Source organism: Psilocybe cubensis, chromosome 11 (assembly GCF_017499595.1).
Source record: "Psilocybe cubensis strain MGC-MH-2018 chromosome 11, whole genome shotgun sequence".
In the NCBI taxonomy this organism is placed as follows: Eukaryota; Fungi; Basidiomycota; class Agaricomycetes; order Agaricales; family Agrocybaceae; genus Psilocybe; species Psilocybe cubensis.
Genome location: NC_063009.1, coordinates 2714239 through 2732162, shown reverse-complemented (window position 1 = coordinate 2732162; position 17924 = coordinate 2714239). Strand labels below are relative to the sequence as shown.

Here is a 17924-nt window from a genome sequence, read left to right as displayed (position 1 = left end):
TGCTGGGCGGCAAAATAGAAATGTTCTTTGCCACGTGTAGTCCCACCTGATAAATCTATTTATAGCCTTGGATATCGACACGAGCTCGACATACCTTCGCAAGGCTAGTCCTTCGAACCTGAAGATTGTCTTGAAGCAAATGATCTACAAATATCTTTTCAGCTTTACTATTCTCTTCTAGTCATTTTCTTTTCAAAGGAAGAGAAGCGTGAACGTTATTCATAATTTTGAGAATCCTATAGCTACTTTCCATTATTTGTCAAACCCCTCACAGATTTAAAAGGTACGATATTACGAAGTCCGGGAACACTACGTATCTAGGTGTATTACTCGTCCTTGGCTCTCCACTGAGTTCCTTAGAGTTCCTACATGTAAGGTTTATGTTGCTATTTAATAAATCTATGGGCACGCTCTGTGGTAGGTAGCATACAATCCAGAACTGTAAAAAAAATTCCAGCTCAGTTGTAGTAGCCTTTATTCCGGTAGCGATCCGGTTCCATGCAGCGGAGTCCGACATTTAACCAGACACGATGTACTGGATTGTTTGGACTACTCCTGCGATCTTCTTCCTCCATACGAATCAGAATGAAATGTTGATCCAATGTATCCCACGGATATACACAGACAAGAAAACAGACGATGAGCTCGTTGGAACGCGTATAATTTGGCAAAATTAGTCACGGGGAACCTGTTTCGGGGGTTATAGTACATGATAGGTGGATCCCACTATTGAGGACAGGTGGTTTGCGAAAAAAAATGGCGCGGACTGTCCGCCAGACTGTCCGCCGGACTGTCCGCCGGACTCATAGGCCTTTGGGTGGGCCTGTGTGACTTGGGTGAGTGACAGCCGTGCTCACTCTGCTCTACAGCGATCAGTGGCCTTCCCCGACACATTACCGCCCTCCGCCCCCCGCCCCCGACCTGGCCATGAGAATGCTAAGTGCCACTGGTTAATATTTTAATGGCACCCCGCCTCTCCTGTATTTTTCCGCCTTTTCCACCAGTTACTCCTGCGGTGTGCTACTTCCATAGACAAGGCCCGTTTAGGTAGTATTTATTGTAGCTGTTTTAGTAGACAATAGATGTAAAATGCTAATACAATTACATCGTTGAACAACTTCTAACCTTGCAACCATTATGTCCTCTTCATCTAGTGCATATTCTTCATCTACTCTCCAATCAATCCTTCAAATCCAAGCTAGTATTGCCAAATATTTGGACTTTGAAGGATGTTTGAAGTTCATTGAACTTATCCAACTCCTAAAGCCAACAATCTGTCTGTCACAACAACCAGGACTAGCAGAATCTGATGCGGGTGAAGACAAATGTCCAGCACGGTTGCGTCTGAACGTACACACTTTTCTCGCACAATCTTTAAGTGTCGATCATGAGGCTATGAAGATTATTTGGCGTGCAATGGCCAATATTGCGTGGAATTTTAGGGTTGATGAAAGCTGTGTTCATTCCTTTGGTCAACGTCATATTCAATGCTTTCTTGACTATGGAAGACAGAATGGCATAGGTGAGTTAGCATATATATCAAGCTAAAACCACTACTAATTCTAAAATCGGAGCCTTTTATCATCTAATGCCTCCTGTTCGTCATTGCCTTGATCCACGATGTGTTATCAAGCCCAAGACTTCTAAAAAGGATGAGCTCCATCGACGTCCACTGAAAGAAGCACATAGCCGTTCTGTTACTGTTTTTACACAATCATTTGGACCCATCCCGGGTATTTCTACTTCAATGTTTTGTTCGGGTATGTGTTTAGTATTGTTATTTTGTTGAAACTCCCCCTTCTAACAATAATAAACGCAGGATGCCAAACTCGATACTACCCTAACTACTGGGTAGATAGAGCACAATCCACTCGGACATTTTACCGTATACATCGCACCTTTCTGCATGTTACAGAAGGAATTTTTATGGACATTGCCACGTTGGAATTGTTTACGACAATGATGTTGACGTCTTGGTAGCTTCTTTCTTTTGTTGTGAATTTCTTCCATTAACTTGGAGTGTACAGGACTTCTGCTTCAAATTGTGCCCGCATCTATAATGAAGCAATAGCTTCAAAGTCCCTGTCATCCTCTCTTCCTGCAGCATATTCCAAAAGCATGGTGCTAGAACACAATGACGTATGGAATGGTCTTAGTCTCTTCTGGCTTCTTGAAGACTCGGAAGAAGAAGATGAGGTCTTACAAATTGACCATGTAGCGCCTAGTCAAGCCATCCGCCTCAGAAAAGCCTTAAAGAGACGGAACCTTCGGATGGCAGGGACTGGTCAGGAAGCTTGGAACCATGTATGTGATTTATGCTGCTGGTATAATGATTTGCCCGATGGAACACAGAGTAAATTTTGAAAATTTATGATTCTAGTGATATATAACTCATGCTTGATTCTAGCTTTCCTTCGTTCTGTGGTTACTGATGGCATAACTATTGGACGGCCTACCTGCTCTATTCATGACTGCGATATTCCTTTGGATTCCGTCAAACATCGGTTCTGCCCTACACATAAAGATCAGAACCTTATCTGTGCGGTTACTAGCTGCTCAGCTCCCATTGATGAGGGCTATCAAACGTGCAGTCTGAAGGATCACCGAGCTCTTGAAGCATACAACGATATCCACAATAAAGCAATGTTTCAATTAAAACTTCGGCTTGCCCGTCTCAAAACCTCACAGCCCACTGATGCCTTTTCCACTGATGATGGCCAGTCAACCATATTTGGCGATGAAGAGGTTTTGATTGACGCCAATGGTGTCTGTGACGAGAAGTCAGAGAAGGGTAATCAAACATTGCGAGCTCGGTTTGGAAGGCGACGCACTCATAATGAAGAGCTGTGTGTGGCATCGTGTGGTGTAATTCTTGGACGAGCAACATTCTATGGTTCAGAGGCCCCAAACGGAGTACGGGTGCGTCATTTTTCTTGCTTCTAGAGAATTGTTGCTTATTTAATTTTCAGACATTTTGGAAGACTTTGTTTCCTACCCAAAAGTCTCTTCCAGGAGTTCTTTGGCACGACAATAACTGTCGAATTATGTTAATGCTTGAAAAGGAGAAAGACACGTACTTTTCCCACTCAGCATTACCCGTTGACGTATTCCATTTCAAGTGTAAACATAAAGCTCAAGACGACAAATGTAATGCCAATTGTAACCCAGCAAAATGGCCCGAGCTTATGACGCCTGATGGGAAGTGGCGTTTTAACTCATCTGCAGCAGAACAAGCCAACGCTTGGCTAGGAGGGTATCAAGCCATTGTTCGTGAGATGCAGGCCGACAGATATGAATTCTTTTTGGACGAGTTAATCAAGAGGCGAAATCGAAACATCATTAAGGATTTGGAGAAAAAAGGGAAAAATCCACATGAAATCCCAAGGGATTTTTTACTCAAGCCAGATACACCCAGAGTCGATTAGTGATATGTAGGAAGTTGTAATAAAGAGCATTAGAAATCATGTTGGAACCTACATTAGTTGTTGTGAACAAGCAGCAATCCGGGTTTAGTTGTTGCTCTGTGTCTTGAAAGCCTGCCGCTCGCACGATAACCCCGGCCCAGGGGTGATCCTTGGTGTTATCAAACAAGCGGCAGTTTTTCAAAACATGCATCCAGTATTGCCTCGCTACCCCACAACAATAAGCTGTAATAAGCTTTGCCACTGATGAAACTGAGAAACACATATGGGCACGGCGTCAACAAAGTGTGAAGTGTGAATGCCAGTTTATTGAAAGCTAGGGTGCTAACACTCGATCAATAACCAGACCCAGAACAAACGTGAATCAAAAACATTGAAACTGAAGGCAGGAAATCGCATTAACATGCCGAAAACTCACCGCGTCATATATCAACCCATGCTGATCCCACACCTTGACTTGACTCGCAGCACCTCCGCAACGCCCAACATCCTTCACACGCGCTGTTGTCACGCATGTCTACCACCTCATCCTCATCCTCCTTTCCTAAGTATTGATGCGCATACATGCTTCCGGGGTACATTGGCATTTCGTGTTCTACATCACTCTGGCACACTGAGGTCGAGTTGAGAAACGTTCGTCCGGTTGATGAGAGAGATGAGGTTGTGGGGTTGTGGGCAGCATTGTGGAGACAATATTGAACGGGAGTCGCAAAAGGGAAGAGACCGATTCTGAATACCACTTTTGAGTTGTACAGAGAACAGGATTGCGCTGAGCTCTGAGTCCGTCGGCGTCCGCGTGAGCGCACCCATGACATCTGCGAGCTCGTTAATAAGTAGCCGCTTCTCCCCAATCCACCGAGTAACTCTGTCAGCGTCTATTAATTCCAACAGCTCAGGATCATCCTTCATTTGCTCGCGGGTCAGCATAATGCGATATGCAGCCTGTCCAGAATCCACCACATGATCCGTCGAACCAAGTTCCTTCAGCATTGCTGCTCGAGTGAGCGACTTGATACCATCGGCGGCTAATATGATATCAGCCTCGACTCGCACGGCTGGACCTACTAATGGCGTAGCCAAGAACGATGGCTTCCTGTCATCCCCGCCAAAATTCACTTCAGATACGGCAGTCGAGAAGTGAAAGGTAATGGCAGATTGTGCTTTGCAGCCTTCGTAAAGGCTCCCAGCGAGCGAGGCACGGTGTCCTACCATGTGAGCGTAGCCATATTTATCTTTGACGGAGTCGAACTCGACAAAGCCGAGCTCTTTGTCGGTTGTTCCCTCTGGGAAGATTTAAGCACATTGATTTACTATGTCAAGAACTGATATTACTTACGTCTGATGCTCGTGCTCTTGACTAAGACAGCCTCGGACTCGATCTTTTTCCAAACGCCGAGTTTATCGAGAATGCGTGCCATATTGGGGGCAAGTTGAATTCCTGCTCCTACAAAACCTAGGTTGGGCGCAGTTTCGTAGACATCGATATAGAGAAACCCTTCGTGTGCTAACGAGAGGGCACAAGTGAGGCCACCCATGCCTTGATACTAGCTATGAGTTCATCATGTGAGTCAACTAACCGGAGGAAGGAGCTCACCTGCTCCAAAGACCGCGACTCTCAACCGTCTGACGTCGTCGAAGGTCATCGTTATCAGACCTAGAGAAAGACACAAGACTCAGTGAACATGATGCATGAACGACTATGTTCCAATCTACCTAGAGAAAGACACGAGACTAGATAATAGTGTAGTTAGTGACTAGGCGAGAGGATGCTAAAGGGAGAGTGGAAACTTTACCTCAGTGAACATGATGCATGAACGACTGAGGGAAAGAGGGCCGATGGATTTATTGAGACGGAAGCTATGAGCGCAATGAGCAGGTCATTCCTTGGGGAAGAGTGCTGTAGACATACCACAATTAAAAAACTCGCACTTGTTTCCGGCTACAAATACAAGCCAGAGCCCGTTGTCATCCAAAAAATTTCGATGGAGTGATTTGACGGACTTACAGCACGGATTTTGAGGTCGGGTCTTGCAGGGAGTCTTGACGTTGACGAGCGAGCTGTTCTACTCGCCTCTCAGTGACCGGGGGTTGTTGATGTGGTTTTGAGTATGTTGCCAGTGTATTTCCGTGCCCGAAAATTCCTGGTAACATACTCTCTGCCTCTTGGTTGGTGGAAACAGCGAACGGGTGTGTTGGGAGGTGTAAACGATGGATGTGCACACGGTCATGTGACTACACGCGCCCTCACGACTTCGTCAATTTCTGGGTCGTCGGATTGGCATTAACTGTAAATTTGTTCAATTGTAATATAAGTAATCGTTACAAAGTGCTACTGTAGCTACAGAGAATCAGGCTCTAAAGTCAAGTCAATGATTTCCCAGGTACCAAAAGCAATGCCAGGATGAGCAGAAACATCCTGCTTGATAGGTTTTTGGCCTGGAGAATCCACGGTCAGGTCAATAATATCACCGCTGATAACAGCACGCTCTTTTCCTTTTGCAGAGCCAGTGAGGGTAATACTATCACTCTTCTCTTCTTTTATAGTAGGAGTAGATATTGCTGCATCCTTGGTGATAGCATGCTTGTCTTGCAAAAGTTGCATTACTTCTAGCATAGAAATCCGAAGATCTTCTTGAATGAGAAGTGTCACTGTTTCAGGAAAAAGCACCTCTTCAATAACTGAATCATAGGTGAGAGGCTGTAGAATTGACATATCTATGTCTTCTGAATCTTCAGGAAACATTTCTCTTAGCTCAGAAATAATAAGAGCTTGTATCTCTGGACCATAGCTTTGTAGAAGATACAAATTAGTAAATCTAGCCATCTAAGAGCAGTATAAAATTACTTACTAGGCAATGCAATCTAAAAGAAGTTGATTCTTTGATTTATCCGGAGTTTGACTGCAGCTAGCTTCAAAGGTTTTTCTGGAATTACAGAAAAACATGCTTTCTTCAGGGTCCATAAGAACGTAACAAAGTAATTCTTTATCACCCTGGATTTGATGACGGAGACTGGATATCTTTTCTTTGGTCAATAATCCACCATTGACATTAGACTGAGCTATATGAGGCAAGGAAATATGGGAAAGAGGGCTGACACGAGCACTAGGACTGATGTTTTCTGAAGAACTTGAGTCATCCAAGCTGTCTGAAGAGGAGGACTCAGAAAAGGTATCTGGAATATCCTGGGGGTTTTTTAAGGCAGCCTGTAATGACCTATATGTTGCCTGTTTCGAGTTGCCCATGTCCACAAAATAGCCAACAATATCTTTGTCATATGTTTTCCAATAAGATTTGTGTTCATAAAATGTGGATTTGTGAAAAGAAGCATCTGGAAAAGCAGCATAGAAAGCATCTTTGACACTTATACGAGATCTTGGACGAATAGATAATGCAGATTTCTTGGATGACTTCATATAAGGGTTGCTTCTAGAGGTTTGAGATTTGGATAGTGTTTCTTGCATTTGAAGAAATCCATTGTGAATTTGATAGACCTTGAAATCAAACGGCCACTGCTTTGTAGAGTTATGAGATTTCTTTAGAACCTTTGGTGGTGGTGGTAAGTTATGAGATTTCTTTAGAACTTTTGGTGGTGGGGGTAAATCACTGTCTGATGAATTTGGGGTTCTATATCCATGTGGGCGCTTCTTCCTAGGAATATGGATATGATTTGATAAAATTGGACTAGCAGACCGATTTCTTGAGGTAGAATGTGTAATTGTTAGAGAAGATGCTTCCTGTATTGCAGATTGACGAATAGGCGACACTAATGTGGTGTGTTGTTGGGCTAACAAAGCTTGTGATGTCTTTGGTTGTAGTTTGAGCTCATCTTCAATTCCAGGACAGTGCTCTAATGTTTCTCTAAGGCTTGGACGGATTTTTAAAATCAGTCTTTGGCCCTTTTCAACAGTAAGAACACTTTCCATGGTGAGAGTTACCCATTCTCCTTTCCAGTAATCCAGTTTGGTTGTTGGCTGAAGCTCCAAGTTTTTCATTAACTCAGCAGAGTCTGACAAGCGAAAATGGGGAAAGGATTGTATATAATATTCAAGCCTAATAGGAGGCTGTCCATTCTAGAAGAATATTATTAACTGCTTGAATATAAACAAGAATATGAACTCACAGTGTGATATACAACCAAAATACATGTTCTTTTTCGTTGTTCATCCATTTCATGTTGTTTAACTTTTAGAGATTTGAGGTTTCGGGTATGACTAAGTAATCCTGTTCGCTTTTGTGCCCATGTACCTCCTACAGGTTGAGCCAGGCCTCTTGGAATAACCTGTCCAAGTCCGAACTGAGTAGCAGGTGGTGTAGAAATAACCATATCCTGGTTTGGGGATTGATTTGGAGAGACCTGAGAAGCAGAAATATTGAAAGGGCTCGGTGGTGGTGAGATAGAAATGTTTTGGGTAACAGATTGGGTAGAAAGAGGAGGAAGAGGAGGAGAATGAACTTGAGAGATTCTTTCTGGAGAAGCAGGAGTTGAAATATCAGGAGCATAAGGTACATTTTCGGGCTGGCGATGGGCATGACATGCCTTTCTAAAAGCTTGCTTAGAAATGGCATCTTTGCAAGCTTTGGTACAACAGGTCTTGCATTTATTTTCAATGCAAGTTCTACTCCCTTGAGTTCGGGTTCCTGACTTTGTAAAGCATGTAGAAACTGTGCAGAGTAGTTTATCTGATATTGGAATAGGAATAACACCAGTAGAGTTGGACTGAGCTCGTCTTTGTTGAGTCTGATTTGGCTGAGAAGAAGAATGATTGGCAGTGTTTGAAATGGAAATATAAGGTCTAAGAGTGCGAGGATAGCCCTGTGGATCATCAGGAAAATTAATTCGGTGCAAAAGACGTTGGGCATCCTCATATATATATGCAGGAGTATGATGATAGGTGTACAAACACCTATAATCAGAACACTAGACAATTAATTAGACTTGCACAATAAGCTAAGTTAATAACACATACAGTTTGACAGAGAGATCCTTTCAAATGCCTCTTGGAAGGAGATCCAGTAGCTTTGTATATAGCTATAGGTGGCATAGGTCTTCCACATGGGCGGTTGGATCTTCCTGGACAAAGACCAATAGGTGATATAGTAGGATCAGGAGGTAGGTTATCTGGGTTCATTGCTAAAACTATGCTCTAAAACTCAAGAACTTGTGCCAAATTTATAGATTTTCGGTTGTCATATTACATATATCTCCCTATAGAGAGCTACATAGTATGTCAATGCAGAGATTTCTAGCTTTGGCGCTACAAAGCGCGTCTAAACACGAGTGGCTGCGTTGGGCCAGCCACAATATCCAAAAATGGAAAAGAAGCCGCAATAAGCCGGCCCAATTCTCACGTGTTTGGCAGTAGTGTCAAGTGGCAACAACAATGCGTGCGCCGTGTAGCGCATCAAGCGGCGGGGCATTGTTGGAAAGCATTGAGCTCGCTGCCTCGAACAGTGACCATGCAAGTGGGCCCCCGACGTGGCCCGGAGGTCACACTATGGTCACAAATACCCACGATACACCCAGAGTCCGGCGGACTGTCCGCCAGACTGTCCGCGCGAAAAAAACTCGTGGACGAACCTTTCTGCCACTATTTGATCAACGTCCGCTCCGAGAGCTATAAATATATTGTGTATGTGGCTCACGCGCTGACATTATACAGAGTAGTGTACTAGGAGCCGTAGCATGATATAGGTATGTTATTGGGTTGTGCAGATATTCATGCCCAACACGGTACAGATTCCAAAAATTGGAGCTCAAAACAACAAAGTTACCATGTCCACAATGCAACAACAACGTTGAGTTGTCACACTTTGTCTATTTCTACTGAATCATGTTCGGAGAATTGTCAAATGGGGCCAATGACACTGATGCCCTGTACCGTTCCAGCCAATCGAACTTCGCAATACATATAACTATGAATAGCGTAAAAAAACGCATCAACAGACGCCCCTTGACTTCCTTACTGATGTAAGGGCCTCCGCTCTGCGGATGCGGTACATCTTAGCTCCAGATAAGTATATGTATAGGAAGATGTCAAAGGAATAGTTAATCCGTTTCGAAAAATTGCTTGATATGTATCGGAGCAGACCGTCTGGACGGAATTCCTTTGAGGCGGGACACATATATTGCACTACGCGTCAGTGAGCTCTGGTAATCATCTCAGCGCAGTTTCCGTATAATCGCCGACAAACTTGACCTTTCTCGTTGTCACCTCTGTCTGAGTGCCACACGCATAGGGTACTCCCCCTCTTTGTGTCTATTTTAGTCCCTTCTCTAATTTGAAACTCGTATTATTTTCAATATCAAAACTATTTTGACGAGTTGTCGCGTGTCCTGACCGCTGGCAGCCATCCGCAGCTCAAATGATTTTCAAGTTATTCTCCGAATCACCGTCCCTTGGCACGTTGTTCAGAAAGCGTACGATGCTTTTAGCTTCTTAGATACTCTTTCTTCATCTACAAAATCAGCAGCTGATTACTAAGTTTCAAAATTTAACTGGAGATATGTGCATATTTCTCGAAAGTTGAGCTAGGAAGATGTTATACAGATTAAATCAATAACTTGCTCCCCTGGCTTCTACTGCTCCGAAGAACTGTTGTTGGAATCCGTGAGAATCATGTGCTGCCTTTCAATATTATGATGACGCCGCATATGCCGCAAAGGAAAGTTTCCCATTTGAAGGTGCAATTCAGATCATATATCATTGTTCTCATTAGAAACTGCTTATTGTATAACTGTGTGCAAATGCGCTATGACTGAGTTATCTGGGCAACACTTTCTAGATCTATGTTCAATCGGAGCCTTAATATTGGCTATGACCGAATCAGACAAATGACGGCCCGAAATTTGCTGCCGATAGAAAAAGAGGCTAGTGAGAGAAATCCACCACGATTGACTGAAAAAAAATTGTATTCCGGTCACGACTAGACGATTGTAATGAAGATTGCAGATATGAATATCTCAAGAACTTTCTTTACGTACAGCCTCATCTTGCTATGATTTTTGCCCCTATTTGCATTTGATGTCAACTTTGATTCCCGAATGCCATCAACAACGGCGTCATCGAGGGTGTTTTGGTTGTGTTTGACAACAGCCTCCAACTTGCTTCGAATCTCCGATGCCAAGTTTAGTTCTCTACTGAACGAAGCCTTGATTCGACCATCATCTCGCTTTTTTCTACAATGGCCCGGCCTCCCACAAAGCTCGACTTGGCTAGTGGACAAGAACTTATAGTGTCCGTTTCTGTATTACTGCCCCTTTGTTCAGTCATTGACCATGTGATTATAATTCTATCATTAGCCCACCCAATGGGCCGCTACCCAAGTGCGCTCGTAATCATTATAATTCACTTCACTTCACTGAAAAAGATAATCCAGGTTTTATCCTCCACCTAGGGGCATAAAGATCATCCCTATATACGATGACGAACGCACGTTTCCCTGGTCTCATCATGAATATCGTCCTCAAACATCGGAGCGAGAGCGCTCACGTTCACGTTCTCATTCCCGTTCTCACAGACGCGATCGCTCAAAGAGCCGCGTAGTATACACAGATTCTGAGTATAGCCATTCAGGATCATATGTCTCGTCATCAAGAACTTCATCTCACGGACGTGGCCGCTCACCACTCCCGTCTGAGCGGTATCGTGAGGACAGATATGAAGAACCTCACCGTGGGCATTCCAGAAGCCGATATACCGCCTCGGAGGTTGGTGCAGGATCCTTGCATCATCATCATCAAAACGATCGCAACTCAGACTTCTTATACAATTTACACCACGGGCGTCGACCAGAGTCGGTCGCCCCCTCAGGAAGATCGGGAAGCACTGTCAGGGGGCACCGTTATGGCTCAAGATCAAATTCTGACATTCCTGATATTCGTAACTTTCTGGAAGACGTACAGAAATACCTCAAGATTCTGCCTCCTGCTAAAGATTTCTGTTATTCAAGGTGTACTGGCAGAAAGAAGGCAGTTTGCGTAAGATCATTTGCTCAAATGTCTCCTACATCCTCTTGCTAGTGCTTATCATAGTTTTTGTCAGATTGGCATCAACTACGTAGGACAGAAAGATGAACTGAGAGGTTGTGCAAACGATGCCAGGAATATGAGGAAATTTATCATGGGTAAGTCTGATCAATCGCAATATTGTTTCGTGGATATTCCCTAACATTTGAAAAGACAATTATGGTTTCCAGTCGCAGGATATTCTACTCATTGTTGACGACGGGCATGCAAATTCATCTTTACGACCGACAAGGAAAGAAATGTTCAATGCCATGCGATGGCTCGTCAAAGGTGCACAAATGCACGATTCATTGTTCTTCCATTGCAAGTTCAATCAGCGCCACCGCCGCCTTCGATACATTGCTCACACATTATCATCCATAGATTCTGGTCATGGAGGCCAGTCTCCTGATGCTTCTGGTAGGGAAGCAGATGGCATGGATGAAGGTATGTCGATTACACGAAATATTATGCACATTCATTGATTCGATCCCAGTTATATATCCTGTTGATTATGATTCCAGTGGAGATATCATTGACGACGTCAGTGGCTACCATTAGTGCCAAAACATCATCTTAACGCACTTTTCATAGGAATTACATCAGGAGTTGGTGGCCCCTCTTCCTCCAGGATGTCGCCTGACTGTAAGTACAATTGACAAAATCACCAGACAATATTACCATTTGTTTTGTAGGCGATATTTGATGTTAGCCTTCAGAGGTTTTTGTATTGAAACCAGACTGATTCTCAATGTTACAGTCATGCCATTCAGGAACGGTGCTAGGTAACACTTCCTGGAGTCGCACTTTGGGATGGAACTGATTCTTTCCATCTAGATCTTCCGTATCTCGTAAGCATATCAGTAGTAGACTATGATCTTCACTAACGTCGCGAGTTCAGCACTCAGCACATGGTCGTTTAAGAGGGTTGAGGCATGTAAGTAAGCGCTGCCAGAAACGGGGGGTTGCTCCTGGAGCAGATGTCGTATGTATGCAAGCCATTTCTTCTTAATCCGTCACTGTACCATTTTTGCTTTGACCCAGATATCGTTTTCTGCCTGCAAAGATGATGAAACAAGCGCGGATACATTCTCAGGAGGTGTTGCAACGGGAGCGATGAGCCATGTAGGATAACGATTTTATCCTCTAAGGCTTATAATAACTCACTGCACGATAACAGGCCTTTGTCCAGAGTCTGGGTAACCCATTTCTACTTAACTTTTCGACTCGAACTATTTCACGGATATTTCTGTAGAAGGGAACCCTAACCAGACATACGAGGAACTTCTGCAACACCTGCGGTTCGTAGCCTATTGCTCTTATATTTTAAATTATCTGACTTCATTCCGAAGTGATATCCTGATTCCCAAGTATCACCAAAAGGCCCAACTTTCCGGGACGCATCCTATCGTAAGAACAATATGCTTTTGTATTTTTTCCCATTCATCTTCAGTATGATAGGATCTCAATCGAACATTTATCTTATGACGCAAATCAAGATGTCAGAAAGGTATAGTAGCTCGTAGTCATCCAGTTGCGTCGGTCTCTTCGATGTCGGTACTAATCGGAATTAGTTCAATTTCAAGTTGCAATGTGCTTGCTTTCTTTGTTTGGTTTAGATGGCATTGAGGATCAGAAATAATACAATTTCCAGTTGGGTCGCACAGGGGTTCCTGGACTTTTTTTGCAATCTGATTATTATCGTGCAAGGAGCAATCGAAGTGCTAAGACGCATGGGTGAGTGGTGCTGACCTTCTTATGCTAATGTTTATACTAATCATTGGGATTAGTCACTTTGTTGCACCTTGGTTGCATCTAAACCATGTTTGCTTTGCTTTTGCTACTACATATTCTCGTTTATAAAATTTCCATGCATCAAGATTCAATATGTTTCCCGTTATGAAACACGGTTATCACACGCTCATGGTACCCGTCCGTCGTAATCCATGGCCACGTCGGCCCCTAGTTGACAGTGAAAGTGGACGGATCTTGCATCGTCTGGCGAAGCCGCTATACCAGTCTGCTTCATTACACTCGGACATTTCCTTCGGTTTTGCAGTGAATGAATCGGACCAAACTTGATAAGCTTGCCGATTTCACTTGAGGTTTAAGGACTGCCATCATTACCATCTTTGGGCAGGGCGCTTCAGATGATATTCGAAGGCTCGTGGAAGGGTCGTGTCATCTGGTAAGTATGGCTGTCCGTTTGCACATTTAATACCAAAGTATAAACTTCTTTCCCCATACATATAAATCACAATTTTTCTTGAATCCAACTACATACCTTGGTGTCCCGGTTATAGAGAGATAATTTCCGAGCATACAAGAAATTATCCCGGTCATTGTATTTGCATGCCCTTAAGTTTGAATGGGAGCTGCACACATAAGGGTATGCTACCCATACATAAAAAACTCAGTACCATAGTCTGTGACCCTCTCCGCATGTACCTCAACTTTTGTCCAAAGATATAGAGTTGTCCAGATGAATATTATTTGTGCCGTCCGTGCCGTAGAGGTGTGGGAACTCGATTTTCGTCCCGCTTGCAGTGGCTTGCTACTTGTGAAGAAAGTAGGACAGTCATTACAAGATTATAAAATTAATCATGAGAATAAACACTCGTACATTAAGTCACATAAGACTGAATATAGACTACTCCAATGCAATTTTCTGTCTGCAACCTCAACTTAGGCCTTTTTAAGCCTTAGTACGGCGACTGGGCTGGTCAAAGCACTCGTCTCAAACTATGAAGACAAGCTACTTCTGTAATCAGCCTACACAGGAATATATTTACTGATTAATTGGATAAATGTGCATCTTTTTAATGTTCAATCAGCGTGTGTTGATAGGCATACAGGCAATGAACTGTAATTTGTGTCCACATTTGCCGAGATTTGCCGATTCTCACAATGTCTAGGCATGCACGGCATAGACAGAATGCCGAAAAATGACTGTATATCTTCGGGATGAAGAAAGGTAAGAACAATCATACAGGGAACCTTCAAATATAAGTAAGGCAACAAAATATGTATAAAAGGGAGTGTTTTCTCTATGTAAGGGATTGTAATTTGTATATGTGGGCACCAAAACTATATGTATGGCACTCAAAGTTGTATCTGAGGATGCAACCTATGAATATATGGATACTGGATTTATATGCTCGGAAACCATCTCTCTATATCCAGGACATCAGAGTGTGTATATGGAATTGTGTAGAATTGAGACTTCTATGTATGGGACAAAAAGTTTATTGATTGGTATTAAATGTGCAAACGGACAGCCATAGGTAAGAGTTCTTCCCTTCCATTCCGCCTTAAACAGACTGTTTCCACTGTTATGACGGATCGCCAACAGTGACATCAGCTTGGAAAGTCTTCTCCCCTTGTTTCTACTCTTTGGTTGGTCCGCGTGGCCTGATTGTGGGCTATTCTCAACATCGTCACGTTAAAAGGGACGTTCATGGGCTTGGGTCACAAGGAAACCAGAAGACCTTACGCCTCTTTTCTTTTCGGCAGATTGTGCCGCATAGTCGTGCGCCATCTTCAACACATGTGCTATCTTTGACATTCCAGAAATCTCCGTTGCAACGTATATCTTTAGACATCAAAGACATATGAGGGTTTCACTGTATTTCTACCTGGCGTTTTTGCAATTATGAGGTTTGTAGATGTGTTCATCGACAGAGACCTCGTAGGGATTCTTTAGAACCTCTCATTACATTGGCTTTAGGAAAGATTTGGGGCAGCCAGCGCGAATGGTTCTCATGATATTCACTCTATCTGCCGCGTGACTCGTCTTTCCGAACCCGTAGCGGTGAGTAGCGAACCATAGACTGCATCTTCCCCATGTGCTGCTGATCCATATTGTCATGGCTTTCTTCAGTGCGGATATGACTGGATGATTCATCCTTATTGCGTGGGTTGCTGTCTCAAACAAGCTAAAGTCTGGATCTTACCCATTTTACTGACGCATGAAGTCCCAAAGTAGAAACTTGAATTTTTCAGAACAGGTATAAAGGACTCTACCTTGCGACAGATTGAACTGACTTCTACAAGGATGCGATTCCATCTTCTTCTATTCTTTTCAGCATCCGCCTTCTGCCAACAAATTTGGGATATTGTTCGTTTACGGTTGCGTACCTAACCTTCAACCAGTTTTCTGACGTACAAATCGCAGTGGCAAACAACTTGGGATAGGGGGAAGCTCTTTACCTCCCTTGCGCCATCTACTCCGATAAACTTTGTGACCCCAGGGCCGATCGGAAGCGCTGATATCGTTGTTAGCGATGGAACCAAGTTCCAGCCTATTGATGGCTTCGGTGGATCGCTGAGTGTGTGGTGCCCTCAGATTTGCGCGCCAGAGGTTGATCAGGACTCTGGCTTCTAGCGGACTCATCAGCACTGATTCTCAACAATATGAAGGTATATGACGCAGCACGAAGAAATGGAGTGTAGTGATTTCGTTAACCGTTTTTAGGCCAGAAACTCTGCCAATTACTGGAATCTTTTAACGACAATGTTTGGGGCCACGGATGGTGCTAACGTTGCGGGTCTCAACTATATTCGCCTTCCTATAGGGGCTTCCGACTTCTCTGCCAGTGGTAACGCATGCTATTGTGCTTTCTATATATGCACCTCACTCTTCTCAGTATACAGTCTGGATGATGTTAGCGGGGATACCTCCTTCTCGAAGTTTAACATCAACAATATACCATCATATGTATTCTCGGTACTGAAAGACATTCAGTCGATTAATAATCGGATCAAGATTCACCTGGTTCCTTGGTCTCCTGTGGGTGCCACATGCCGTATGCATCCTTTCGGAGTCGCTGATCACGTTTCTAGCCTGGATGGATGACACTGCGGGCTCCGATACATGTTTGATGTCAAACATCGTCAATCAAACACATATTATGTAAGAAGACGATGTTTGATGTCAAACATAAGTTGTGTTTGCTGACAAACAAGCATCAAACATAAGTTATGTTTGATAGGCATGTGATATCAAACACAACGTATGTTTGACGCCTGTTTGTCAAAGAACACGGGCTTGACAGAAAATCTGTCAAGTTCGCTGTAAGATAACAAACGTACATTGTGTTTGATAAATAGTGTTTGATTCCAAATATAACTCCTGTTTGATAATTTGTGCATGAAATCATCCGTATATTCTGTATGTTATCGACCATAAACATCAAACATAAGTTGTGTAAGAAATCAAACATAATATCTGTTTGAAATCAAACAGATTGTCAAACAGACATCGACACGCTCATCGTGCCGCTCAGCGCGCGCCTCCTCGCGCGATCAGCGCGCGCTTGACGCGCGATCGGCGCGCGTTGAGCGACACGCCCAGCGATTTTACGGCTATTTTGGCGTCTCGGTGATAAGCGACACACCTCACCAACGCTACTTAGGCGCTTGTGTATTCAGCGACGAGAACACGCTCTTCATTCAATAACGCTGTATCAGTGACGCATGTTTATTCAGCGAGAAAAAACGTATTTTCGAGTGAAATATATGTATTTTTGGGGCTCGGGTGTGTCCTACTACCATACACATAAATTGACAAATGCTACACAGTCAAAGCTGCTTTTCTCCCTTCTTATTTCTAGAACCTGAGTCTCTATTTCACTGTAGTAGCAATGTATATACTCACATCAATGTATTTTATTCGTTTGCCATCGTTTGCCATTGCCTTCTATGAATTGATGTCTCTCAGAACAACTTTCTCGCAGTCTCTTATCACTCACCACACTCCCACTCACTCACCACACTCACTCACACTCACTCACCACACTCACCACACTCGCTCTCACTCGCTCAAACACATTCATTCATCGTCCTCGCTCATCACGCCCTCTATCAACATCGATATTCGTACCATGTCCACAATAGTCTCCAACATCTTTTCCACCATCGTTTCCTTCGTCAACGGCATCAAATACGGATTCGCGTCGGGATGCGAGATCGTGGAGTGGTTATGCACGTACGGAGGGCCCGCCTTCGGGGCGATAGCTCGCTACATCAACAAAAATAGCGAAGCGCCAGTTGTTCTGCGAAATCGTAGCGGTATGCCAGTGAGTATTTGTAGCTTTGAACAGCGTCTTACCGCTCCTTTCAGGAGGAAAGTTGATCAGCGACATGGAGGCTCAACACTCACCAGCCAACGACGCCGATTTCGAGGAACTCATCCGCGTTCGCCAGGAGATTAAAACCCTGAAAAAAATTCTCGACAATCGAAGCGCACGTACTCGGCCTGGTACATCGGAAGCGCACGAAATTCAGCTCGACCGCTTCGAACTTGAGCGCAAGAAAGTTCTCAACGATATCGCGATCGAGGCCCAAATACGTGCCACCTACCCTGCGCGAGCCCTGTATCTCGCAATGTGCGAGACATACGATGTCGCTCCTGTCCGCACCGACTAGGCGCCCCGGCGGGTTTTTCTTGTTGTTATCTTTTCTTCATTTTCTTGTTGCTTTCTTGTTGCTTTCTTG

General features: G+C 43.8%; 5 protein-coding genes across 5 annotated transcripts; 3 read left to right on the top strand and 2 right to left on the bottom strand.

The window, feature by feature from the left end:
* Positions 1-1137: 1137 nt before the first annotated feature.
* On the top strand, positions 1138-3425 carry JR316_0011944 (uncharacterized protein; the record flags this gene model as incomplete). The annotated part of the gene is made up of 6 exons (XM_047897585.1): positions 1138-1522; positions 1575-1760; positions 1820-1976; positions 2028-2353; positions 2408-2919; positions 2970-3425. 6 exons carry the CDS (start codon positions 1138-1140, stop codon positions 3423-3425), a joined length of 2022 nt encoding a protein of 673 aa, XP_047743994.1.
* A 597-nt stretch (positions 3426-4022) lies between these two features.
* JR316_0011943 (FAD-dependent monooxygenase OpS4) lies at positions 4023-5065 on the bottom strand (the record flags this gene model as incomplete). The annotated part of the gene is made up of 3 exons (XM_047897584.1): positions 4023-4705; positions 4759-4959; positions 5017-5065. 3 exons carry the CDS (start codon positions 5063-5065, stop codon positions 4023-4025), a joined length of 933 nt encoding a protein of 310 aa, XP_047743993.1.
* A 695-nt stretch (positions 5066-5760) lies between these two features.
* Positions 5761-8553, bottom strand: JR316_0011942 (uncharacterized protein; the record flags this gene model as incomplete). Its single annotated transcript, XM_047897583.1, has 5 exons — positions 5761-6211; positions 6272-7072; positions 7115-7430; positions 7568-8237; positions 8392-8553. The coding sequence occupies 5 exons, from the start codon at positions 8551-8553 to the stop codon at positions 5761-5763; spliced, it is 2400 nt and encodes a 799-aa protein (XP_047743992.1).
* A 2053-nt stretch (positions 8554-10606) lies between these two features.
* Positions 10607-12917, top strand: JR316_0011941 (Metacaspase-1; the record flags this gene model as incomplete). The annotated part of the gene is made up of 17 exons (XM_047897582.1): positions 10607-10659; positions 10725-10748; positions 10802-11402; positions 11467-11548; positions 11604-11753; positions 11814-11876; positions 11926-11972; positions 12024-12078; positions 12142-12150; positions 12203-12214; positions 12267-12280; positions 12331-12414; positions 12474-12554; positions 12610-12628; positions 12685-12730; positions 12782-12839; positions 12891-12917. 17 exons carry the CDS (start codon positions 10607-10609, stop codon positions 12915-12917), a joined length of 1425 nt encoding a protein of 474 aa, XP_047743991.1.
* A 4394-nt stretch (positions 12918-17311) lies between these two features.
* On the top strand, positions 17312-17855 carry JR316_0011940 (uncharacterized protein; the record flags this gene model as incomplete). Its single annotated transcript, XM_047897581.1, has 2 exons — positions 17312-17498; positions 17551-17855. 2 exons carry the CDS (start codon positions 17312-17314, stop codon positions 17853-17855), a joined length of 492 nt encoding a protein of 163 aa, XP_047743990.1.
* Between the last annotated feature and the right edge of the window lie 69 nt (positions 17856-17924).